Source organism: Fragaria vesca, linkage group LG6 (assembly GCF_000184155.1).
Source record: "Fragaria vesca subsp. vesca linkage group LG6, FraVesHawaii_1.0, whole genome shotgun sequence".
Lineage (NCBI taxonomy): Eukaryota > Viridiplantae > Streptophyta > Magnoliopsida > Rosales > Rosaceae > Fragaria > Fragaria vesca.
The window spans coordinates 28,387,700-28,412,212 of record NC_020496.1 but is presented as its reverse complement, the minus strand read 5'-3'; the positions used below and the strand labels follow the sequence as shown (position 1 = coordinate 28,412,212).

The 24,513-nt window shown below is 38.0% G+C and overlaps 7 protein-coding genes across 7 annotated transcripts in view; 2 read left to right on the top strand and 5 right to left on the bottom strand.

The window, feature by feature from the left end:
• The window catches only part of LOC101295937 (beta-glucosidase 29-like), a 1,840-nt gene extending 1,540 nt beyond the window's left edge, over positions 1-300 (top strand). Inside the window, exon 7 of the mRNA XM_004305875.1 lies at positions 139-300. Coding sequence (XP_004305923.1) covers positions 139-300 — 162 coding nt within the window. The remainder of the gene's footprint in view (positions 1-138) is intronic.
• A 442-nt stretch (positions 301-742) lies between these two features.
• LOC101296407 (sister chromatid cohesion 1 protein 2-like) lies at positions 743-1,959 on the bottom strand. Its single transcript, XM_004303946.1, has 5 exons — positions 1,837-1,959; positions 1,480-1,516; positions 1,360-1,381; positions 1,141-1,270; positions 743-897 (listed from the first exon to the last, which is right to left on the bottom strand). The coding sequence occupies exons 1-5, from the start codon at positions 1,924-1,926 to the stop codon at positions 790-792; spliced, it is 387 nt and encodes a 128-aa protein (XP_004303994.1). The 5' UTR covers positions 1,927-1,959; the 3' UTR covers positions 743-789.
• A 22-nt stretch (positions 1,960-1,981) lies between these two features.
• LOC101295647 (sister chromatid cohesion 1 protein 2-like) lies at positions 1,982-5,750 on the bottom strand. Its single transcript, XM_004305874.1, has 10 exons — positions 5,520-5,750; positions 4,353-4,617; positions 4,230-4,267; positions 4,106-4,146; positions 3,802-3,866; positions 2,990-3,696; positions 2,662-2,782; positions 2,313-2,449; positions 2,077-2,246; positions 1,982-1,996 (listed from the first exon to the last, which is right to left on the bottom strand). The coding sequence occupies exons 1-10, from the start codon at positions 5,641-5,643 to the stop codon at positions 1,982-1,984; spliced, it is 1,683 nt and encodes a 560-aa protein (XP_004305922.1). The 5' UTR covers positions 5,644-5,750.
• Positions 5,751-6,738: 988 nt separating this feature from the next.
• On the bottom strand, positions 6,739-11,363 carry LOC101295360 (sister chromatid cohesion 1 protein 2-like). Its single transcript, XM_004305873.1, has 13 exons — positions 11,186-11,363; positions 10,194-10,449; positions 10,071-10,108; positions 9,944-9,987; positions 9,644-9,708; positions 8,770-9,548; positions 8,528-8,639; positions 8,214-8,350; positions 7,710-8,134; positions 7,485-7,521; positions 7,362-7,383; positions 7,143-7,272; positions 6,739-7,019 (listed from the first exon to the last, which is right to left on the bottom strand). The coding sequence occupies exons 1-13, from the start codon at positions 11,307-11,309 to the stop codon at positions 6,870-6,872; spliced, it is 2,319 nt and encodes a 772-aa protein (XP_004305921.1). The 5' UTR covers positions 11,310-11,363; the 3' UTR covers positions 6,739-6,869.
• A 2,422-nt stretch (positions 11,364-13,785) lies between these two features.
• Positions 13,786-15,045, bottom strand: LOC101295070 (F-box protein At5g07610-like). The gene has a single exon (XM_004305872.1). The coding sequence runs from the start codon at positions 15,043-15,045 to the stop codon at positions 13,786-13,788; it is 1,260 nt and encodes a 419-aa protein (XP_004305920.1).
• A 373-nt stretch (positions 15,046-15,418) lies between these two features.
• Positions 15,419-17,994, bottom strand: LOC101294787. The gene is made up of 5 exons (XM_004305871.1): positions 17,939-17,994; positions 17,781-17,843; positions 17,235-17,284; positions 16,880-17,095; positions 15,419-16,789 (listed from the first exon to the last, which is right to left on the bottom strand). The coding sequence occupies exons 1-5, from the start codon at positions 17,992-17,994 to the stop codon at positions 15,675-15,677; spliced, it is 1,500 nt and encodes a 499-aa protein (XP_004305919.1). The 3' UTR covers positions 15,419-15,674.
• A 256-nt stretch (positions 17,995-18,250) lies between these two features.
• On the top strand, positions 18,251-20,397 carry LOC101296125 (ribosome-recycling factor-like). The gene is made up of 8 exons (XM_004303945.1): positions 18,251-18,440; positions 18,530-18,682; positions 18,782-18,897; positions 19,195-19,286; positions 19,515-19,536; positions 19,612-19,680; positions 19,951-20,019; positions 20,118-20,397. The coding sequence occupies exons 1-8, from the start codon at positions 18,251-18,253 to the stop codon at positions 20,199-20,201; spliced, it is 795 nt and encodes a 264-aa protein (XP_004303993.1). The 3' UTR covers positions 20,202-20,397.
• Positions 20,398-24,513: the final 4,116 nt, after the last annotated feature.

The window sequence follows — 24,513 nt, the reverse complement described above, 5'->3', positions numbered from 1 at the left end:
TAATTGCATTACATTACATCTTGCAAATTGAATATCAAGATTATTAATCTGCTAATATTTTAACAAGTATGCACTGGAACCTGGACTAATAAACGTGATACTTCACATTGCAACTGCAGTGCGGGAGCAGATGTGCAGGGTTACCTGATGTGGGCACTGATGGACTGCGTGGAGATGGGATCTGGCTACGCAGTTCGGTTTGGCCTCAACTACACTGATTACCTCAATGACTTGGTCCGAACTCCAAAGAAATCCGCCGCCTGGCTCAAAGATTTCTTGGCATCAACCACTTCCACTTGATGTGAGCAGCTTTGGATTCCAATAACAAGGCTCACATGCATAAGCTCTGAATTACCTTTCCTGGTAAAAAGAGGAATAAACAGTAGCTACAAGTGAGAGTTTTGCATACATGGCAGACCATTCATGTGATGCCTTGCCTTGCAACTTTGAATGCATAAATTTGTCGATTTCCAGCAGGACTTGCTTCTATTTCAGGATTTCTATATTTTCAAGTGATTAAAGCAATTATTGAAAATTTCACATGACATGGCCTATATATTGTCATTTTCATTCATGTAATAAAATACCAGTTTTGGAAACATGAACAAAGCTATAGCAGTACCACTTCTCAGAGCCAACCATGGTCTCTCATCATCTTTCTTAGATCTCATCCTATACTAAAACTAGAACCGTCATTCCTAAACCGAAAGCTACTAAACTTGGATGATATCCTTGCATACAAAAAGTATACAGGGGATTCCTGTCTAGCTATGCAGAAGAATCCATAGGTTAGAAGCCGTCTCCCCATGTTCGATCCCATTTGTCCAGTTTCCGGAGCAAAATGTCACCAAAGGATTCATCTTGTTTCACATCCACATACCCATTAGTTTTCAACACCTGACAAATATAAACAAAGGATATAATTAAATGTCTCAAAACACAACTGTCAAGTTTTACACCTATTATGCTTTAGGTTTCATACTATACTTTTGGGGGGAAGAAACAATGCCTAGGTAAGTGTCCATTATATACTAAAATAACTAAGAGGCAGCTTGTGCATATTATGCATGAGCAACTCCATCTAAACTATGAGGAAAAGAAGTCGAATATACAAAAAAGATTTGTTCACATATATCATACCAGTGTCTCATAGAACAACCTTGCACTTTCTTTCTTCGTTTTTCCTTCTGAAACTTGCAACAAGTTCACTTCTTCCTTTCCTTGATTTTTACAATTTGTGAATTGTCTATGCAAGTACCTTGCAACCACTCTGTAAAGAAATGTTTAAATATAAAAAGCTTGGAAGAAAAAATTAACCCTGAAGAGTACCGAAAGATTTCAGAAGCCGATCCACTATACCTGGTTCTGTTTGACCACCCATCTACAACAGAGAAAAGTTTCATAGTCAGGCATGAATGACACATTAATATAATAAACAAGACAAACAAAAGTAAGCGTAAAATCAGTTTAGATTCTTACCGAGTTCACGGTTAACTTCCTCACATAAATTAGGCTCCTGAAGGCAAAATAACAACAAATAATAAACAAATTAAATAGAGAAGAATAAAGAAGAAATTAAGAATTCCAGAAGCAAAAGAGAAACAGAAAGGTGTCATCAGCATGTCTATCAGTAATTAGTACCGAAAAAACATCATCTCTTTCATTCTTTCCTTAACAAATTAAATAGAGAAGAATAAAGAATAAATTAAGAATTCCAGAAGCAAGAGAAACAGCAAGGTGTCATCAGCATATCTATCAGTAATTAGTACCAAAAAAAGCATCGTCTCCCTTTCATTCTTTCCTTAACAGAGAAACTCCAAAGTAATCAGTACTCACCTCATTCAATAAATTGAAATCATGCTCTAAATCCCTATGCACAGATGGCACTTCTAAACTTTCAGATGGGTAAGCTTGTTCATTTCCCATAAATGGCTCTTCCTCTATCCTTCCAGATGGCTCAGGTACATCCATATCAGGAGCTTCAGGGCTCTTTGGACTACTGAATGATTTCATTGATGTTGAGTGAAGGACAGGGGTTCCTGGTGCAATTTCTATTTTATCAAGGACAGGTGTTACAGGCTCAATTTCCATATGCTCAAGGACAGGTGGCTCTGGTGTAATTTCTACTTGCTCTGGTCTTCCAGCACTTGGAGGTTCAAACACATCTGGCTTTACTGGAGGTTCAGCAGTTTCAGCAGAATCTATTACACTTCTGTGGAAGAGGGACCTAATCTCCTCCGAAACACCTGATGAAGATATGGTGAGAAATAGTTTCAAAACTAACAAAGAGTAAATAATGACAGTAAACTTACTTGGTATAAATGGTTCCAAAAAAGTCTGGGATAGGTTTCTAATCTGACAGGTTTTCCAGGCATCAAGGGCAGTTTCAGGAACCTTTCTTCTTTTTGAAACCAAGTCACTCGCATCATTTATGCTTTGCTTGATTACCCTGTAACATTTTTAAGTGTGGTATCACATGCCTTGCTCAATGTATAGTCCATTATGCGATCATTATAATCCAACATTCCACTAGAACTATAATGATGTATCATTGATTCATTAAAAACTATTAGAAAAAGGAAATTAGAAAATTACTATCCTATACATAGGTAAAACAGGAAGACTTCAAATTAACATAAAGGGGAGTAAACCATGACGTACGCATTAGGCAGCACTGTGATTTCATCAATGCGACATCTCCTTTTCCTTTTCCTTGAGATTCGAGCAGCCTTCCTAATAGCTGGTGTGGGAATAACCCTCCTTAACTTTGGTGTAGTAACACCTGCACATCAGGATAAACTATTTAGAATAAAATTGTCTTAGAAGTGAACGTTTCAGTTCAGATTTATATTAAAAGCATATGAAAAACACAGTGTGACCAAGCAGAAAATAGTAACAATTCTGAATATGAGAGTGCTAAAGAAACCCCATGGGTTGAACAATTACCGACTGAATATGTAAAATCATATAAGGAATAAATTTTTCTTACCTAGAGCCTCTAAATCTTTTCTCGCATTAATTTGACAATTCATATTATCCGGTGGAATCATGTCATGTAGCTTTTCTGGCTCTCCATCCTTATGATTCTCGTCACCAGATAAAAAAGCAGGTTCTTCAGGTTTCTTGAAGTCACAAGACTTACCAAGGTCCATGTTCTCTTCTTGGGCAGATGTACAATTTTTTAGGTTTTCCCTGTCAGCTTTGAAGTTGCTTAGAATGCCATCTTCAGTCGTAAGTGGACACATTTGATTTTCGGATTGCATATTAACTTCCTCCTGATTAATTTGGTGATCTTCAGCAGATGATGTAACATGACAGGAAGGTTTCAGGCTTGCTTCTTCTTGAATTCCATCGACTGACTGTGATATAGCAGGAGCCTTTATTTGCTCCACATTAGTTACTTGATCTTCACCAAATGGTTCAACTTGGTTTAGGGGTTCTTCTTCAATGCCACGAAATGATTCATGGTTCAGACCTTTTTCCTCAGACCTAACGTCTGGAAGCTTTTCTGGCCTTGCTTCTCCTTCTGTCCCATCTTCAGGCAATGACATATCTGGAACCTTTATCTGATCTCCATTAGTTTCTTCTTGAAGGAACCTACTGTCTTGAGGATTCTCCATGTTTACGTCTGGGTCAGCTTCATTACTTGACGTCCTTATCTCCATATCCAATTCCATCCCGTCAAATGGAAGTACACTGAAGAGAACAATTTATGTTGTTAAGTTACATGATTGGAAAATATAGAAATACTGAAAAAGAAGATAGGATGTACAGAATTTATAAGCTTTCACGGAAACATACTCTTTGTCTGGAATGTAATTGGCAGAAAAGATACCATGGCAGGCACCAAATTCCTCATAATCATACTGCAGGTACACAAGTTGACATATCAGGGGAATATTCATGATGAAACTTGATCAAACTACTAATCAAGCCAATAAGGAACTTGGAAATCATTTAAACTGTTTGTAACAAGAAAATGCACGACTTGAAAATACATGCTGCTTAATGACTGAGAAGGAGAAGAGAGTCCCTCATGACAAGATGAAAAGGGCAAAAAGGAAGATGACAAAATAGTCATTATAAGAATGAGCCTTGGACTTACCATATCTGAAGGAAATTGTCCTGCATTTCCCTTTGGACAATCTGTTTCATATCATGATGAATTGTTAAGATTATATTCAAATAGAATAATATAAAAAAAATATTCAAGACCACTAATCCAATACCTTTAAGTGTGATAGCTTCGTAGGATACTACATTTCCTCTGGAACAAGTGAAGAGTACAAGTTAGTTATGATGATGAGACAAAAAATATTACTGATTACATGGTTTATTGCTATATAACTTACCCACTGACATCTTCAAGGATCCCGAAATCAAATGCATCAAGTTCAAACCTCTCTGGTAGGGTAACAGAATCATAAGGCGCACGAAGAGTATCTGTATCTTCCTTCTCTTTTGTGCTAACAACAAACTTGTTGATTTCAGTTAGCACGTCATGGCAGTCATCAAAAAGGTATTCAACTTTTTTTGAGTATATTCGAACGACACCAAGAAGAAGGTAGGCCAGTATCCTATATGCGATGACATCCCAATCATCTTTCAAAATTTTATCTGCACAACAGAATATGAATAAAGGATGCTTAACGGTAGCCAGTACTAAATAGCATGAAGCGTTACTCTCCAAATTAAAGCCGATACAAACAAAGTAAATATCATCAGCCAAAACTATCTGACATCACGTTTAAGATACAAACACCATTAATGACAGCATTCCAAAAATACCACTCAAAGTATTAAACGAACAAAAGCCTATAAAGTCAGAGAGTATATCTAATCTTACTGTTGAAAACATCAATCGAATTTTATTAGTCTTCGAAGATTCTTTCTTTTTTCCCACTTTCCTACTCCCCAGAGAAGCAGGAGCATATGCTAGCTAAGCAATTTGGATTTTCTAACTCCAATAAGTGAAACCCTTCTTCAGTATAAGTGAAAATATTAAATGGTCATAGTCCAAAAGTTCTAAGAATCAAAAAAAATTCTCTATAAGCACCAAAAGAACACCATTTCCCCGCAATTTCTGTAGTCTTCCTAAATCTTCATGTGAATGATATGTTAACAAAAATAACTGAACACACCTCTAGATTCTGCAAACAACCAATTCCTCACACCAATCTTTCCTAGTCTACCATTCACATAACTCCTAAAACATCAGCCGAATGAGTGATCACAGTACCAAATGACATACCCAGAAACAAGGTGACGAAAATAAGAGTACTTCAAATGAAATATTAACTGATCAAGTCACCAAATTTGGAATACATATAAACAAATGCGCACATTCCCACATTATGATTCACAAAAATAGAAAACGAAACACACAGAACAGATTAAAGAAAACAATCTTAAACATAAAGTAGGCACTCAAATAAGCCAAAGAGAAAACCCAAGTCAAAAATCCATGCTTTTGTAGAGAAAAGATGAAAAAGGTTTCATCTTTGAGAGAGAATACGAACCAATAGAGGCAGAAATGTCAGTTTCAGCCACCTGGGCCTTCTTGAGCTTTTTGAAACAATAAGCAGCAACCCAAATGGAGCCTAAACGCCCTTTGCTCGATAACAAGCATTGTGAGTAAAACATGGTTTGGTTTTTTTCACTCTAAACCTTTCAAAGTTTCAATCTTTGAGTGTGTTTGTGTTTCATAGAAAGCAAAATGCAAAGATGGAGAAATTGCAGGAAATGAAATTGGGGAAGAGAAAGAAACGGTCGAGTGGGTTTAATGTGGTGTACCCTGTAAGTCTCAGAACCCCGTATGAGACAAAAACGACACAAATATGAGGTACCCAAATTTGCAAAACCCAATAGGGAGCAGTTTTTTATTTTTGGGAATGTGGATTTAAAATTCAAATTTCAACTTTCATATAGTAATCCATCATTTCTTCCTTTCTAAATATTGAAGGATTACCACATGATCATGATTTGTAGCATACCTTATTTATATGTCTTATTTAATTATTTTTCTTATATAATCGACAAACATGGTAACAATCTTCAGTTACTATAAAAATTTATCTTAAACAGTTAGAGTTAATTATAGACTCGATTCGTACTTATTATATTACTATTCGTCCTAAACACTACTATACTACCTAAGCGTAAATCCTTTCATAACTCTAGTTCATGAGTTTATAGCATTGAAAACGTAGTGTAACTTCAGACACAATTGTTTTAGTATATCCGGGGGTTGTCTAACACTTTTGGCAGATTTTTTTCTTCAAGGGCCATTAATGTAAATCAATTATGCAAAGATGAAAATGGGAAAGTATTTGAATTTGAATGACCATTATTCTTTTTGACTACACATTTGTCGATGCTCTGCATGTTAATCATCATGGACACGTGCAAAGACCACATACTGCATCGTGTCAAATACCATTTGTATTCATTGAGATAAATTGTCAGAATACCCACAGACCAATTTGTTTCTTATATATGCATCCTAGTAATCCCTTATTACCAAAAAAAAAATCCTAGTAATCCCCTCTTGATGATAGCACAATGCTCTAATGTTGTCATCTTCATTCACATGAAGACACCATTTCTGGAATCAATAGATGCACCACTGCAATTTTCAGACCTGTCCTATCATACATTTCCATTCTATCTCTACCTACTACATAACCAAAGCTAGTTAAGTCGGAGCTGGGCATGAACGAATTGTTATAGCCCTTGTAGTCTACTCTGGGCATGAACGAGAGCTGTTATAACCAATGCTTTACACTCCTATAATGAGATCTAGTGATTCTACTCTACTATAGTGGCAATGTGGCATATCAGTCACGCAATTCCTAATTCTAGCCAAGTAGCTATGGACAAAGTAACATGGTTTCAGAAGTACTGGCTTTATTGACTGTATTGTCTCCCCACATTTGCTCCCATTTGGGGAGTTTCCATATCAGAATGTCGCCGTAGGGATCAGCTTGCTTCACATCCACAAACCCTCTAGTTTTCAACACCTGCAAACCCGGGAAAAAAAAAAAAAAAAAATTTTGAAGATACTCAAAACTTTGCAATTAACATGTTTGAAATGTAATGTTTTCTCTCTATGCAGAAGGAATAAAGAGATTCATAGATCATACCAGTGTCTCATAGAATAGCCTTGCACTTTCTTTCTTGGTTCTTCGTTCTGCAACCTCTAACAAGTTCACTTCTTTTTCTCCACGACTTTTGTAAATCGTAAAGTGACTGTGCAAGTACCTCGCCACCTTTCTGTATGCACAAAAGTTAACAAGATAAAGATAATGCTTTCAAGAAAATAATGTACAACAGAAGAATCTCAGGAGGCGAATCCACTGTACCTGGTTCTCACTGAACACCCGTCTACAACAAAGAAAAGTTACAGGGTTCACACATTAGTGCCGCATAACAAGAAGTACAAATATCAAACAAAAGTCAGCTAATAAAGACCCTTGATTTCTTACCGGGTTCAGGACTAACTCCTTCACAAATTTCAGCCTCCTGAAACGTATTAAAAAGAAAAGAGTCAACAATTGGATTCCATAGGTAAATGTGCCTTAAGCAGTATAACATATAGCAGAATCGATATAATTCATATCAGCACACTCTCACATGGACACCAATAAGCAGTAGCAAAGTCATCTTAGTTTGCATTTGAAGAAACTCTATTCTATCTTTACATACTTAACCTCAGTCAACAAATTGAAGTCATGTTCTTGATCTCTATCCAGAGATGGTATTTCTTCTACATTTCCAGAAGGGATTTCTTGCTCTGCTCCCATAGATGGCTCTTTTTCTAATCTTCCAGATGTCTCGGGTCTTACTAGATCAATATCAGGAACCTCAGGACTCTTTGGACTATGAAATGATTTGATTGATTTTGGGCGAAGAACAGGAGTATCTGGTGCAATTTCAGCTTGTTCTAATGTAACAGCACATGGATATTCCAACACATCTGAGTCTTCAATAGGTTCAACAGTTCCCGTTTCTACGACCTCTATTTGCTCTGATATACCAGTCCTTTGACAGTTCAACAAATCTAGCTTCTCTGGGGTAATCTTTAGTTTCCTAAGTTTCCTTTTGCATAAAAGGGACCTCAGCTCTTGCGAAACGTCTGATAGTATCACAGAAATAGGGTTATGAAAGATTTCACAAGTAATGGACCAGAAAATAAATAATGACAGTAAACTCACTAGATATCAATGGCTCCAAGAAATTCTGGGCAAGATTTCTAATTTGACAAGTTTGCCAAACAGCATGAGCATTTTTGGGAACTTTTCTTCTTTTAGCAACCAAGTCACTAGCATCATGTATGCTTTGCCTTATTACCCTGTAAGAAATTTACGGTTTTTCATTTCATGCTCAACTAATAAAAGATTGTAATACTAAAATTTCCAAGTGTTCCATCAACTATAACGGTGGATGCACCAAATATTATTTGAATTTTTAAGCAAAACAGGAACACTTCAACTTAACATATATAAAGGAGCAGTAAACCATCACTTACTCGCTAGGCAGCATTACTATATCATCAAATACACATTTTCTTTTCCTAGAGATTTGAGCCGACCGCTTAGAAGCTGGTCTGGGAACAGCCACCAATTTTGGTGTAGTAACCCCTGCATTAGGAGAAAATAAATTACAAGTGAAAGTCTGAAATCAGATGTGGTACAAGGCATAAATCTGAAACAATAATAGGAATAATAAGAAATAAGAATTTGAAAAAATCATTGGTTGAGAAATTCTAACCTAGAGCATCTGGCTGCTTGGCATCAGGACTGCCATCATATTCAACTGAGACGGATTCTGGATCTTCTTCCGGAATATTTTTCATGGTATCTGGTGCCATCATGTCCAGTACCTTAGCTGGCTCTGCATTAAGATTCTCTTCTCCATAAGAACAAACAAGTTCTTGAGGTTTCTTGGCCCCATCATATTCAACTGAGAAGGATTCTGGATCTTCTTCCGGAATATTTTTCATGGTATCTGGTGACATCATGTCCAGTACCTTAGCTGGCTCTGCATTAAGATTCTCTTCTCCATAAGAACAAACACGGTCTTGAGGTTTCTTGGCCCCACAGAGCACATCAAGGTCCATAGATTTTTCTTGAGCTTTTAAGTTTCTTAGACTATGCTCTTGGCCCCACAAATTTTCTGGTTGCACCAAGTCTAATTCCATCATCTCCTCTCGATCACTTTGATGATCCTCACCAGTTATCACATGGCAGGAAGGTTCTCTATCATTCCCACCAAGGATCTCATGGTTCTGAACTTCTTCCTGAATTCCATCTTCAGGCATTACTACTATATCTGGAGTCTTTATCATTTCTCCATTAGTTTCATTATGTTCACCACATTGCTTGAATTGGTTTTGAGGTTCTTTCTCAATGCCAAGAAATGTATTGCTGTTGGCACATTCTTCTTGAGAGAACCTATGCCATTGAAGCTGTTTTACAATTTCTTCCGACTCATCATTACTTGATGTTCTTAACTCCATATGAAAGTCCATCAGGTGAGATGAAAGTACACTGGAGATAAAAATTATGTCAAAAACGATTAGAGGAAAGAATACATGATGTCAAGAATTTATTAAACTCTGAGCATATCAAATGGTTTTACATACCTTCTGACTGGGGAGTAATAAGTAGAGAAAATACTGTGGCAGGCACCAAATTCCACATGATCATACTGAATAAACAGAAACTGAAATCTCAGGCACAGCACTGCTAAAACTTGATCATAACAATGAAACACTAATAAAGAACTTTGGTTATAAGAAAAGTTAAGACTTGAGAAAGATGTGTCTCTTCTGCCCTCAAAAGAAGAAAAGTAAACCATATGGAAGGATTTCATGCCAAACAAAAAGAAGTAGAATGAAAGTATATTAAGCTTGAAGGAGCTGATAAAATAGTATACAACTTACCATTTCTGATGAAAGTCGTTCTATTCCATTCCAGTCTGCACATTCTGTTTCAAATCATGCTGAAATTTTGTGAAGTTGTACAAATTAAAATAAAGTAATGAAACATCAAGGACCACAAATTTGATACCTATAAGCGTGATTTCTTTGTGAGACGCCAAATGTGCGCTGAAATGTAATGAAACATATACGTTAAGTCTGGTTACTAAATACAGGGATATCACTGATTACACATGTGAGATATGCAACTAACCTACTGACATCTTCAAGGCTCCCCATATCAAAAGCATCAAGTTCAAATGTGTCTGGTATGGTAACAGACGCACAGACCACTTCTGTAGGTGCATTATCATTTGTGCTAACAACAAATTTCTTGATATCTATTAGCACTTTATTGCAGTCATCAAAAAGACATTCCACTTTTCTTGAGTATATTCGAACAACACCAAGAAGTAGGTAGGCTAGTACTCTATATGCGACACCATCCCATTCATCCTGTAGAATTTTATCTGCACATCAGAATAAGAATTCAGAACATTCAACCTAAACTGCTTTCACTTTTAATAATAAACAAACATTACGGAGGACCTCATCCAGATTTCACATCCTATAGTCTTCAAACTGTTGGTTCCCAAATCTGACATCCACTTCCCAGCCATATAGAACTTCTTTATAGGAAACAACCAATGATTCTACTTAATCTTACCAGTCTACCTCCTAATAGCAAAAGTCGATTACAGAACGAATGAGAAACACAGCTAGATGATGCATAACAGTAACTAATGCCAAAAACTCAGAAACAAGGTCTCCAAATTAATGTACTTTTTTGCTACACTAAACCTATCTATTTAAATATCAAAGCAAAACAAAAAAATCAAGCCACCAAATCTGGAATATCCATGAAGACAAAACAATCTCCTCTTCCTAACAGTATAAGCATAACAAGTTTACAACACTTTAAAGTCAAGTAACTTTCTACAAGAAAATGTCAACTAAACAACATGCTATTGTCAATTAAAAACAAATTAGCAGAAGCCCAAATCAATAAAACGAACACACACAGTAACCCTCTGTTTGGCGATTGAGGAATCAAGCACAACCAAAGATAAATTAACAGCAAGCACAATCAAACACGTTCTCAGAACCGAACCCATTTCAAAGATTTAATCTTTCTCAGAGATTTTTCCCTCTTATTTTCAAAACTCATATCAAAATATTGAAATTTGAAGAGAAAGAGAAATTTACCAATAGAGGCTAAAATGTCAGTGTCTGTGATCTGGGTCTTCTTAAGCTTCTTGAAACAATAAGCAGCTACCCATACGGCGCCCAAAGGCCCTCTTCTTGCTAACAAGCTCTGTGAATAGACCATTGTAATTTGTAAAGCTTTGAACTTTACTCTTTTCTGGGTTCACTTTCTGTCTCTGATTTGGTTTCTCAGAGACAAATTTCAAATCTTGAGTGGAAGAACTGAATGGCAAGTAGTTTGGAAGTGCAGTTTGGTTATAGCTGCTTTCAAATTTTGCTTCTTTTCACACAATTATGGTAAGAAAAAGGCCGAGGGTTGAAATTTATATGCTTAAAGTTTTACCCATATTGTGAATTAACTGGCAGTAAAAGGAAAACCCAGCTCAGACATGTTGAACAGTTGAAGGATTCACAAGTTGAGGTGAAGTTCAAATTTTACTGTGTCGGTCAACCGTGATTTTAACCCAGAGTGGTCAGATGAGTCCCATGACTGGTTGATCTCCCAAATGAGGAAACCTAAGACAGAGGCCCCATGACTGGATCTCCCAAATGGGGAAACCTGTAACATGACTGGACGTCCCGAAGGGGGAACCTAGGAGACTTTAAAAATGTTTGGTTAAAAATGTTCCTTGATGATCCACATAAAAATGTTTGATTATCAAAAAAAAGTTATGTTCTGCTACATTTTATGGCGTACTTGTAACGGAGTTATTTTCCGTAACCAGTCTATTTCCTTTGCTCAAATTGCTTTTGGGGCTAACAAACAAATCCACCTTTATCAACAAACTAATCTTAACAGATCTCACCGTCATGCTCACCCTCCTCCTTCCCATATTAAATGGCATCCTCCCCCTCTAAATAGTCTCAAAGCCAATTTTGATGGTTCGGTGCTTCCTCCTTCCCGCGCTGCTGCTGGTTTTGTAGTTCGCAATTCTGATGGCATCCCAGTTCTTGTTACTAGCCAAAATCTTGGTCACATGGACATTCTTTTTGCAGAGGTTGTTGCTCTCCGTGCTGGCCTGTAGCTACTTGCTACCTACCTACACTACTCAACCAATTATTATAGAAGGAGACTCTAAGCTACTCCTAGATGCGCTCAATGGCCATTCTCAGATTCCTTGGCACCTTAAAGTGCTGGTTCGAGATATCCAAGCTTTGTCATCCCACTTTTCGTCTATTTCCTTTATGCATGTTTGGAGAGGCAAACTTTCTAGCTGATAGTCTAGCTAAATTAGAACACTCTTGTAATATTCCTCATCTATGGATTTCTTCTCTTCCTCTTTCCTCGGCTAACGCCTTCCAGCTTGATCTTTATGGGGGCGGTTGTGCGCGAGGGTTCTCTTTATAATTTGTTTATTATCCATAAAAATAAAAATAAAACTAGGAGACTTCGACACTCCTGAATTACGGCTTTATGTAGGAAAAACTATGAAATAAAATCATCAAAACAATATAAACTTGGCTTTTCCTAATTAAAAGATTGACAACATTGTCTATCAAAAAAAAAAACAATATTGTTCTAAACTAAAGAATGAGATAGAGAGAAAATAGAAAGAGAAGTGTAGGAGAAAGAAGAAGCGTCACATTCATTCTCATTAGGAATAAGTGTAGGAGAAAGAAGAAGTGTCACAATCATTCTCATTAGGCTCATTTATATAGGAGTATGACTTACATCGTAAGGACCTAACTAATGATTATTTACATGGACATCCACATATATTATAATATTTACAACAAATATTATATTTTTGAAAAGACTTTGATTTAGTTAAGGTTGACCTTAGTCTTTTACAACATTGTATGATTGAATTGTTACATGTAAGAATCACATAATAACACAAGTTGATACTTGGGAAAATAAAGCGGAATCATTTCAAGGATGTCATATTTCTCTTCCATGATCTGAAGCTTCAAAGTATAAGACAAACAATCCAATGCTTCTTGTCTGTAGCCAATGCTCAGAATAATTCAAGTTCAGACAGAAGACACTTTCTCATTGCCATAAAGCGTCGACTTGTAGTTTCAATGTGGCAACTGTCTGGAATGTGCTCATCTGTGTTTGGGATCGTTTCTTGATTTTCTTTTTATAAGCCTTCTCAAAGTTAAAATTGGCAGCTGATTGATAGCGATAACAACTGCTTCAACAGTAACATCACTCCACATTGCTTCATAAGTGCGTATTTCACCCTTTATAAACTATAACCAGAGTACCTATTCTAAAATTTAACCAGCTCTGCTTTGGAATAATCGGTGGTAAGAAAGAACTCTCATTTCCTCCATAAAAAGCTCCATACCGACTTATAATCTTAAGAGCAAGTCCTTCAAATCTTTTGAGTTAACCAATCCGAGTCTATTTGTTAGAAAGTACGAGTACCATATATGGAGACTTTGGCTTGTCAGCAACCAAAGGCATAACTAGCTAAACATTTAGACATTCACAACTGAAAGAGATAATGAAATCCAATGAAATTTATAAATATTTGAATTATAAAAAAAAATAAAATGAAATTTATAAATAGTGAGGTTACACAGGCTCAAATACTTCTTACTGCCAAACTAACAGTTGTTGATTTCAAAACTAAAGAAAAGAAGAATTCCCATTACACAACAGCCAAACTCTCAACATATCGATAATTCCACCTACCAACTCGGCAAAAGGATTCATCAACACCGACCTTGGGATTTAAATCAATAGATTTGAAGGTGTTATTCCTAAGATTAAAAGAGATGACTTTACCAGGAGTATGCAGCAGCAACACAGATGAAGTTTCCTCATCTTGTTCATTTTCCTCCGGAGCAAGCGACAGAATAACAAAAAGATTCTGTGGGATGTGCAGGTAAGCGGTGCATAAGGGATCAAGATCAACATTGTATTTGACAAACCAGCCAGAGTAGTCTTTCCCCATCTCCAGGACTTGAAATCTAGTATGACATTGTATATGAATATCAATAAGATGCAAACGGCCACCACCATGAGACTCCCTAAAATATCTAGACTGCCTCGTAAAGAAACTCGTCCCGCCGTCATCCCTAGCGAAACCATCAACGAATCCCACACGTTCTTCATCTATGTGATAGTACGACATCTCACAATCAACGCCTACCCAATGAACTGCGCCATTGCAGTATACACCAACTTTGTAGACGACTTGAGGTTGAGTGTTGAAAGAAGAATCGAGAAGCCTCCAACTTTGAGTCTCAGACGAATATATCTCTATGCGATGGTACGGGCACCAGTGGCCTGCAATTGGTTCGTCAACACACCAAAGGAAGACCACTTTGTAATGAGGTGATTTGGAAGGGTCAAAAGCCAAAGCGTAGCCAAAGATTCGAGGATCACTGGTAGTGGCAGCAGCAGCTGCTGGAGGAGTAAGTGTGGTGAACTTGTTGGTTGTGGGATTGAGAACATAATAAACAAGTGTACTAGCTCTAGTTGGGTAAGAGTATCGTGGAGGATGGAGACAGCACAAGAAGAGGCCATTGCAGGACTGGACAATCTTAATGCTGTGTAGGCTGTGTACGAAATCCAGAGGATTGCAGGACCTTGCAGACTCAATTAGGTTTTGGTTCCCGCGTGTTCTAATACTAGTCGGATCATGATCAAAGTGGAGAGGGACAAAACCAAACTCGCTGGACTTCTGAGAAAAGAAGGCGGAAATGGGCGGGTGTGGATTCTTTAGCATATGGCGATGACAGAACTTGGGGTCGGAAATAAGAAAGAGCCAGTGCTTGGAGACGCATTTGAAGCGGACCAGAGGTCGAGCTGGCACACGCAAAAGGATTTCGGTAAGGATATCTTCATAGTCTGCTACGGTTTCTGCTAAGCTGCTGCTGCTACAGCATTTTGGTCCCTGCACCATTCTCTCCTCTCTCAGCAAGGAATATATTGTTTGCTTAGAACTTGGCTTCTTTAATAAGGGGCGGACTTGGTTATTTATATACATAAAACCTAGCTTGACTAGTTATCCTAAATTCCTAATTAACAAAGGACAACAATACAAAACCAAGAGAACAAATCCAAAATAAAGAGGTACACATGCGAGGGAAAAAATTAACAACTTTGGGAGATAAAGTGGGACTTTGGGAGATAAAGTGGGACTCCTTTTAATTACAGTGTACAAGAAAATGTGTGTACGTACCTACTGCATCAATATTCAACACAAACTTCTAACACTATCAACAGCAGTCCAGGATATGACTGATATAAGAGTTGCCCTTGAAAATTCCCACTTATGAACAAGACAGCTGTATCATCATCATTTTCAAGGATGTCATTCAGCAACATATTTCTCTTCTGAAGCTTCAATTAGTATAGGACAAAAATCCAATGTCTCATGGCTGCAGCCACCGCTCAGAAGAATCATATAATCAGCCAAGTTCAGAAGCAATACATCGTCCCATTGCCAAGATACGCAGACTTTTAGTTCCAATGTGGCAACTGTACCGAAATGTGCTCTTCCTGGATTGTTATAATACTCGCACACAAGTTTCATAGTACAACATCTGTGTTGGGATCTTCACCATTGGCAGCCGCCATTTTCTCAATTTTCTTTTTAAGAGCCTTATCAAAGTTAGAAGCAGATAGCGATAACAACTGGTTCAATAGTAACATCACTCCACATTCCTTCATAAGTGCATATCTTGGTTTAATCCGTTCTACCAAACTATAACCAAAGTATTGAGGGAATTTAACCAGCTCTGATTTTGGATAATCCATGGTCAAAAAGAACTCCCATTTCGGCATCAAGTTCTCTGTCAAGCTGAACGTATATAAGGCTCCATACCTTGAAAGCATTGTCCCAATTTCTTCCATAGTATATCCCCTCTCAATGAAAAAATCTGTCACAGGCTTCAAGTTGGCCTCTATACTAAGGCCAAACACTGTGGGAGATCGATGCAGAAGAACACCAACATCCACCCCTAGTGAGCGAAAGTACTCAGCTGTGGGCCGTAACTTGTCCTCGACACTGTAACTAATTATGTTCGGGCACCTTGTTAAGACCTTACCTATGATCTCTTCTGAAAGGCCCATTTCATAGAGGAAATCTACTGTTGTTTTCACCTTCTGCCTGCTATATGTGAGAAGGGCTGGAAAGCGGTATATCACTTTTGCCCACTGTTTCTTGTCCACACCTAGGTTTTCTAAGAATCTCATGGTTGGCATAATATTCTCATAAAGACTGATCCCGCACAGCTGAGGCCTCTTAAAGAGGATTGTAGGAATATCAGATTTTGGGACCCCAAGATCAAGGAGAAACTCAACAGTTGGTTTTATCTTCCCCTCCAAACTGTAGTAGGCAAAAGATGGAAATCTGCGCGCAATACCCTTTATTTGATCGAGATCCATTCCAAGCTCTAAAAGGTATTGGATATGAGATGGAAGCTTCCCAGCTGGGCCTATCTCACTCACTCTAGATATGGCTTTCAACTTCTTCAAGTCAACAGATGACTGGGATTTAATAACCGGTGCAACTGGCTTTGCTTTAACTGGTGCATCAGGAAAGCTTTCCACCACATCTACCATATAAATACCATGCTCCTCTAGAAGGGATTCAAGGTAAGGGATTAGAGCCTCCCTTATCTCAAGAGTGGTTAGCTCACGTCCTGCAAAAGAATTTGATTAATCACATTTAGAACTCACAATAATTACATAAGATGGATTCATTAAGAAGCAGTAAAATGGTGAATTCGAACCTACTAGATACCGGGATTTATGAACAGAATGAAGCCTATCGACAAGGTGATCAATGAAAAGCTCCGACTTGTTTATGGTTCTTGCGGCAGGTGTATGGCTGAGACCTTGTTTCTTCAAGAACAACATCAGGACAGCTTTAGCTTCTTCTTTCTCAGCTGCTAAAAGAGCTGGAGATACCAGTTTTAAGTTAAATGTCCCTTCTATCCCAGAGTCCGCTGCACATATGGTAAAACATATTGGTTGAGTTTTCACGAAACTTGATACATTCTGTTCAAAACTGATTTTACATATACAGATGTTGGCATTTGAAGTTAAAAGGCCTACAACAGGAAGAATGTGTAACTAACTGCTTACCAAACCTTGCTCGACAGATGAAGAGCTTTTGAGAGAAAGCAAGTTTCGTCCTGGAGAAGAACAATCCAAATCAGTTTCGATCGTAACCAGTATACAAAAGAGAAAACATAGATAGTCATGCAGTGCTCCGTCTCAGAATGTTTTGGAATTTGGCAGAGTGAAGCTAACAAATAACACCACAGCTCCACCCTATCGAAATCTAATTACCCTAACAGATAACCACATCATTTCAGCCTATTAAAATCTATTTGATCACTTCAGACGGTTCAAAGTAGGCCATTCCAAATCCCAAAACCCACAACAATGAAACAATTCTGCTCCCTGGTCTCCTTCCCACCACTAACAAATTACTCCACCAGAACCACAATTACCTTCATTATACGATCAACATACCTATCACTTCTTCTTCTAAACTCAGCTAGCACATATATTTCAACTACAATCACTACTATCAAAATCCCAAATCTACAATCCACTTCAGAAAAATTCACCAAATGCAAAAAACTACTTAACATATGAACTATCAAGAAAGTTTAAGGCTTTAACCTCACAAGCCTCAGTGGGTATTGACACGTCAGCTTGAAGCTTGAATCATTCACATTGCAACACCTACAAAACAACAATGTTAAAACCCCAAACTATATTTCTCCCCCAAATTAGAGCCACAATCACAAACCCAGTTAAGAGAGATGAGAGAGCACTACCTTCCAGTTCTGAACAAAACTTGCAGAGGAGAAGGAAAGTCACATAAAGCTTCCATCTTTCAGCTCAGAATCACTGAATTCTGAGGCTCCCAGCTGAAATGGAGCAGTAGTAGAAGAAGAAGAAAAGCAAGCTTCTTTGGACTATTAGGTTTTGGATATCTTGCTTTCCCCAAATATCTAAAGCTTAATTTCAATTAGCCAAACGTCGTCGTTTTCGTTCTATATTTGGGCCGGGTTTAAAAGATCCGAACCCACTGCTCTGAGGTTTATCAAAAACCTAAAACCCTAGTGTTTTTGCTTCCCTTCCCAGCCATGGCGATCTTTCTGAGACGCGGATTCTCGCTCCGAAACGCGCTTCTCCGGCGAATCCCGGCCCTCTGCGGCACCGTGGCGCCGCCGCAGAGGATTACTCTCTCTACTCCTCCTCCTGCAGCTCTTGAATTTGTGAGAGAAAGTCGCAGAGGCTTCGCCAAAGGCCGTAACAAGTCAAGTACCAAGTCAAGTACTAATTCTCTCTTTTTTGCTTAAAGATTAGATTTTGAGATTTGGGTTTGAGGATTTGGTTGATTTTCTGAGCTGGGTTTGTTGTAGGGATTGTAGAAGATGAAGATTCTGAAAGCACAGTGGAGGTTTTGCCGGATATGGGGCCCACCATCAAGGCCAATGCGACCACTCATATGGAGGCTGCGATTACAGCGTTGTTGGGAGAACTGAGCAAGCTACGGACAGGGAGAGCATCTCCGGGTGGCTGAATTTTTCGTTCTTTTTTTCGGTTTGAGTTACTGAAATTTTGACTGATTTTGATGACTGATTGTGTGAGTTTTGGGAAATGTATGTGTGCAGGAATGCTGGACCACATTATTGTGGAAGCCAGTGGGTTGAAGCTGCCGTTGAGTCAGATAGCGGTTGTTTCAGTCATGGATTCGAAGACGTTGTCCATCAATCCGTTTGATCCAAATGTAATGACATCCTGCTTGTTTCTGTTGATCTTTGTTTTCCATGCCATCAGCATGTGATCGTTAGTTTGCACCTTGTTCATCTGATATTTATTTCCTTAAACATGAAAATGCATCGAGTCGTAGTCTTATGCATGTGCTCTGTAATGAGCTTTCAAAATGAATCTAGTTATGAGATTAAGACTTTCTGGAATTTCAGTTTGGACTGGTACAGCCCGTAAATGTTCCTACTTATGAAATGGTACAAAGTTGTTCTGCCCAAAGTATATCAGTAACCTCACTAATGTAGTAATGTTGCAGGCCTTGAAGAATATAGAGACTGCCATTATTGAATGTCCCTTGGGTTTAAATCCTAAAACCGATGGGGATCGATTAATTGCAGCTATTCCTCCGTAAGTATTCATCTGTTGCAACTCATGCTCTCCTTCAATACCAACACATTTTCTTGTAATCGGTGGTGTAAACCTTCAAAAACAGAATAGATTCCATGTTTTAGTGTTAACAATTATTAAACTTCTTAGTTCTCAATAGTTACTTGAAAGTATTCCCTAGCTTCACATTAGCTGTTTGAGGTATCTAATTGCTTGACTAATATACATTTCCTGTTTTGTAATTGCCAGATTGACCAAAGAGCATGTTCAGGTGTGTAACTACTTTCCTCCATTTCTTGGGTTGTACACTTCTACCATCTGATAACCTATGTCTTATCTTTACCAGGCTATCGGTAAAGTGGTTAACAAATCTTGTGAAGATGGCAGACTAAGCATTAGAAGAGGTCGCCAAAAGGTAGCAGATACCAATTATTTTTCTGCTAATTCTATTTGCTAAACAGTACATTTGAAAGATATGACATTTGTCAGAAGTTATAGTTACAGTAGTATTAGACAATGAGTTGAATCTGGCCTGCTAGAGGTGGCTGCTCTCATGAAGAATAGTGCCTCTACTAGTATTCAAGATTAGACCAATTTTAGGTTGTAAAAGGATCATCCATGAAATGTTAGTTCAGGTCTTATTTTGAATCTGCATCTGAATTGGTTTTGTTGGTTTCTGTTACAGGCAATGGATGCAATTAAAAAGTTATATTCAATCTACCCTAAGGATGACTTAAAAAGATTGGAGAAAGAGGTGAGTAACTACTTGCAAGCTAATGGCTCTTTACAACAGAAATATGGCGATTAAGTTTTCTGCTGCTCATTTGTTTTCTGAATGGTTACATATTCCAGGTTGAGGAGCTAACTAAAAAGTATATCAAGAAAGCAGAGGACTTGTGCAAAGCAAAGGAGAAGGAGATTGCTGCTGGAGGTTAAAATGTGGCGGTTTTCCTATGTGTCTTGATTGCTGGAAGACTCCTTTTTGAAGGTGCTACACCTGGAATTGTTTTTACAGAAGAGTCCCTTAGTTAGTTTCATCATTATTTGTTATAACCTAGTTATTCCCTCCAAAGATACATGCAATGTCGAAGTTTCAATCGTATAATAAAGCAAGCTCTTTTGAAGGACGATACAGATCGGATTTCCAGTGTAGAAGTAGTGATGCAAACACTCAGGCAACAGAAGGAAAATAAACAACTTCCAGAACTCAAAAGCTTCAATCACACACAAGCCAAACTCTCCATATATGGGTAATTGAATCTGTGAATTTAGATGTATATATGAGAGGTGTGTAACCATCTCCATCAGGGACATTTACATCGTAACCCCTACTTGTTAACAACTTGGCTGCGTCCAGGTCCCGACGACGTGCAGCACAATGTAGAGCGTAGAAACCCCCAGAATATCGATTACCCTTTTTGAGTGCAAATTCAAGCATCACCTTCTCAAATTGCGATAGAAAACGTTGAGTTATTACTTAATAATTTTAGATTTAGCTATAGGTTATTGCGTTTTGCTCACATATACATGTATCATAGATGATAAAAGCTCCATCTGAGTTAAGCCACAAAAAATGGGAATGTAATTCAATTAATTATCAGTTTCATGACAATCGAGCCACCCATCTGTAGCATGAGTTATGTTGTGCGTGATTAATTAGTATATATGCACACAAAAATAACATGTCAAACGAAAGACATGCAAGCGTTGTGTATTCGTTTGCCATTTAAAGAGAAGTTACTCATTTAAATGAACAAGGTGTTATATGTGGTCTTATCGGCATATAATTTATATATGTTGATAATCTAATATGAAATATGGGGGGAAATTAAAAACAAAAAGGTCATAGAAAATCCAATTAGGTTCCCTCTGTACCACTCTCTCTCTGTATGGGATGTTAAGCACTAGAGAGTGGTACGGAAGGTTGCTTACAAAAGGTTGATTTTTAGGGGACCTAATTGGATTTTCTAGGACCAAAGACGGTCACCTGAAATTCGTTCGTGTTTAGATTCCCTCCGTTATTCTTATAGCCGGCAGAGATGTATTCATAGACGTTTTGGGCGTTTACCGTGGCGGTCGTTGGAGGGAACGAACTGACAACCAGACAGATGATCCTTTCGGTCCAATGGAGGATCAGGTCTTCTGGTTTGTAGTCGAACATCTCTACTGCGTCGGAAGGCGCTCTAACGCTGTTGTTGTGATGGACTACGATGTGGAAACCGATGAGAGGGTCTACCTACTAGCTCCTGCTGTAGGCCCCAGAGAGACTAACTTGCTTGAAAATTTGGTGATCGACCATGGCGGGCGGGGAGAACTGACTGCCTGTGTTTTGCTAATAAGTCCACCCCTACTTGTCCTTACGGGCAGCTATTCGCGTCTTTTCATTCCAGGAAGGAGTATGGCAGCCACTTAGATTCTATAAGAGTAATGCTAGGTGAACCACCATTTAGGGAATCCACCTAGAGCCCACCTTAGATGACATTTTATGTGGCATAGCAATGTCATTATAACATACTTTCTCATTCTTTTATAATTTCATTTTTTCTTTATTACAAAAATTCTTTTCTTTTTTAGCTATCATTTTATCTTTTGAACCCTAATTTCTCTTTATTTCTCATCTGATTTGCATCGTTCTCATTTACATCTTCATGAGACCAACGAACCTATCCTCTCAATTGAAGAGAAGGTAAGATGATTGAGATCAGAGGTGAGAACAAACTGTATTCATTGATTGTTAATTAGGGCTAGGATTATTATCTATCTTTATGATAAGGAGAGACGTAAAGATTTAAGGATGAGCTTTGGCATGATTTGCAAGTGCATCCGTGGGTAAGGAGAGCCGTAAAGATTTAAGATCGATCAAGTAAAAGAACTATATATAGCCCTTCATTTAATTTATGTACTCTTCTTTATTTTTAATGAGCATGGCTATGATCGAGATCGGGTCGAATTGAGGCTGATCATTATCTTCCTCTTAATCGAAGAGAAGGTGAGAGAAGAAAGAGAACAAATGTTGATTTGATGAATATGAAGACCGCGTAGTCGCGCAGATGAGATCAGAATGAAAGAAAAAAAATTTAGGGTTTAAATAATTAAATAAAAAAAGGGAAAAAAGAAAAATGATTGTAATTAAGAAATGAAATTATAAAGGAATCAAACTTTGTGTTTGATGACATGACTATGCCACATAAGCTGTCACTTAAGGAGTTAAGGTGGATTTTCGGTGGTTCACCTAGCTATGATCAGTACAGAGTAAGGCATGTTAACCGGCAATTCGTACCAGTCTTCTTCTTCCTAGGGAGGGAAGATAGACAGCTCAACTGTGTTCCTGGCGACGAAATTGTGTTTACAAGCAGAATAAGAGAAGGTTACTGCACAACTCGTACTTTGTTTTCCAACCGTCTTCAAGGTCCACCCCCACTGCTTGCCTGCAATGGAGCTTCTGCGGGTTATATTTTTGCACAACCTCTCGACGCTGACCCGAGATGGAATAAGAGGGCTAGGGAGCCAGACAATGAGGATATGAGGAGAAGGAGGGATAGAGAAGGCTTAAGAAGTTTTGAGGAGAATGATTAGCCGGCTTGGTAAGTTCATTCCCGGTCTTAGGTTACATTGCTGAATACCTCATTCAAAGGTTTATAATCTGTTGTTTTGATGTGATAGCCTTTATGTTTACTTTAGATGCTGCTGTTTTCTTGTTTCTTTAGTGTGTACATGTGCACATGATTTAGTAGAGAGAGAGAGAGAGAGAGAGTTTTATTTATATGATTTTGTTGTTGGGTTTTCAGTCTGGTGGCGCTTTGCTCTTGTTACCTGTTGGATGCTTGCTTCTGAGGAGATTTGACGCTACATTGCTTTGTCGCAGGGTAACATGTCTCTCTTTAGTTTGGGATTATGTAATGCAGACTCATTAGGTGGACGAAATTTTCTGTTACAGTTGAATAATAGTAGGCCGTGTTTCTTTTGGATATTGACCAACATTGCGGTCGGCTATTGTTCTATCAGATCAAGAATGTTCTAAGTACATTGTACTTCAGTTTTCGTACTTGGTTATATGCATGATGTCTCTGGATTATCTTTTGATCTTCTGTTTTTATGCTCTTTACATATGGGTAAATTGTCGTTGAAAGTCGCTTGTGTTTTCCCTTAAAGTTATCTCGTCTTGTATTCTTTTGTTGGATCTGATCATTTGCTTGTGCAAGATGGGGTGGCATTGCTCATTCCTTTAATTCCTTTCCACTGTTCAACTGTCTATTAGATGCACTCAGCACTAGTGCCAGTGGCCTACAGCTGATAGTAGACAAGCATATTGTTTTCCTATTACTAATGTTTTGTGATGTTAGTTAAGGTAGCAACTAGTTAGCATATGTGCTTTAAGATGATTGATGCATCCACTGAAAATTTGATAGTGACTTGTTCAGAATGCTATATTAGTCTATTTCCTGATTTTTAGTTCAAGAATTGTTGGCGACCAAGTTCCCTATGGAATTTTTGTGGACCTAAGACAGAAACAGGAATGAGGACTGGATAGGGGCTTATTTTGTGAGTCCGTTTGGATACTACCGTTGATGCAGGGCAGATGCTCTTGCCAACAGCTGCAGAAATCAGCTGGCTGCAGAAGGATATTCATGCCTATTCCTTCCTTCTTTCTCTTACATTGGCTTACTACACAGCTGGCTTGTCATTTCTTGTTATAGGTTTGGACTTGATAGGTGGTCAAATTAGCTAAAAGCTAAAACCGAAGTGCAATTTCCCCACACAGATATGTGAAAACTAGAAATGCAGCTTTTTGGTGTTCAAAGTTGTATATCCATTTACACCATTCTATTGCATGGACATTAACAATACAAGTAACAGTTGATCCATACTGAAACCAGCAACGGAAATGAAACTAGATTCATAATTATTAGAATGAAGCCAAATGAGATTTCAATTGAATAGATAGAATTTTTCCCAGTACCAGATTAACAATTCTCAATGTTACATCCAAAAGCAAATAAACAACTTCCAGAACTCAAAAGCTTCAATCACACACAAGCCAAACTCTCCACATATGGATGATTTTGTTGGTGAACTCTGATAGAAAAATCATCACCCCCGACCTCAGGAGGTAACTTAAAATAATTGAGGGTATTGCTCCTAAGATCACAAGAGATGACTTTACCAGGAATATGCAGCAACAAAGATGAACTGTCTTCTCCTTCGGTTTCCTCTCGAGCAATGAAGAGAAGAATAATATCCCAAATTG

Coding starts and splice junctions, on each gene's coding strand:
- LOC101296407 (XM_004303946.1), bottom strand. CDS start 1,926: ATGGGAAATGAACAAGCTTACCCATCTGAAAGTTTAGAAGTGCCATCT. Junction 1,382..1,479: donor GGAAGTTAACCGTGAACTCG/GTAAGAATCTAA, acceptor TCTCTGTTGTAG/ATGGGTGGTCAAACAGAACC. Junction 898..1,140: donor GGTTGTTCTATGAGACACTG/GTATGATATATG, acceptor TATATTTGTCAG/GTGTTGAAAACTAATGGGTA.
- LOC101295647 (XM_004305874.1), bottom strand. CDS start 5,643: ATGTTTTACTCACAATGCTTGTTATCGAGCAAAGGGCGTTTAGGCTCC. Junction 3,867..4,105: donor GACAATTTCCTTCAGATATG/GTAAGTCCAAGG, acceptor GTGTACCTGCAG/TATGATTATGAGGAATTTGG. Junction 2,783..2,989: donor AAAAGATTTAGAGGCTCTAG/GTAAGAAAAATT, acceptor CCTGATGTGCAG/GTGTTACTACACCAAAGTTA.
- LOC101295360 (XM_004305873.1), bottom strand. CDS start 11,309: ATGGTCTATTCACAGAGCTTGTTAGCAAGAAGAGGGCCTTTGGGCGCC. Junction 9,988..10,070: donor CAAAGAAATCACGCTTATAG/GTATCAAATTTG, acceptor GATTTGAAACAG/AATGTGCAGACTGGAATGGA. Junction 8,351..8,527: donor ATAGTAATGCTGCCTAGCGA/GTAAGTGATGGT, acceptor AATTTCTTACAG/GGTAATAAGGCAAAGCATAC.
- LOC101295070 (XM_004305872.1), bottom strand. CDS start 15,045: ATGGTGCAGGGACCAAAATGCTGTAGCAGCAGCAGCTTAGCAGAAACC.
- LOC101294787 (XM_004305871.1), bottom strand. CDS start 17,994: ATGGAAGCTTTATGTGACTTTCCTTCTCCTCTGCAAGTTTTGTTCAGA. Junction 17,285..17,780: donor TACCCACTGAGGCTTGTGAG/GTTAAAGCCTTA, acceptor GTTCTTCTCCAG/GACGAAACTTGCTTTCTCTC. Junction 17,096..17,234: donor CATCTGTCGAGCAAGGTTTG/GTAAGCAGTTAG, acceptor CCATATGTGCAG/CGGACTCTGGGATAGAAGGG.
- LOC101296125 (XM_004303945.1), top strand. CDS start 18,251: ATGGCGATCTTTCTGAGACGCGGATTCTCGCTCCGAAACGCGCTTCTC. Junction 19,537..19,611: donor TGACCAAAGAGCATGTTCAG/GTGTGTAACTAC, acceptor TATCTTTACCAG/GCTATCGGTAAAGTGGTTAA. Junction 20,020..20,117: donor TAAAAAGATTGGAGAAAGAG/GTGAGTAACTAC, acceptor TACATATTCCAG/GTTGAGGAGCTAACTAAAAA.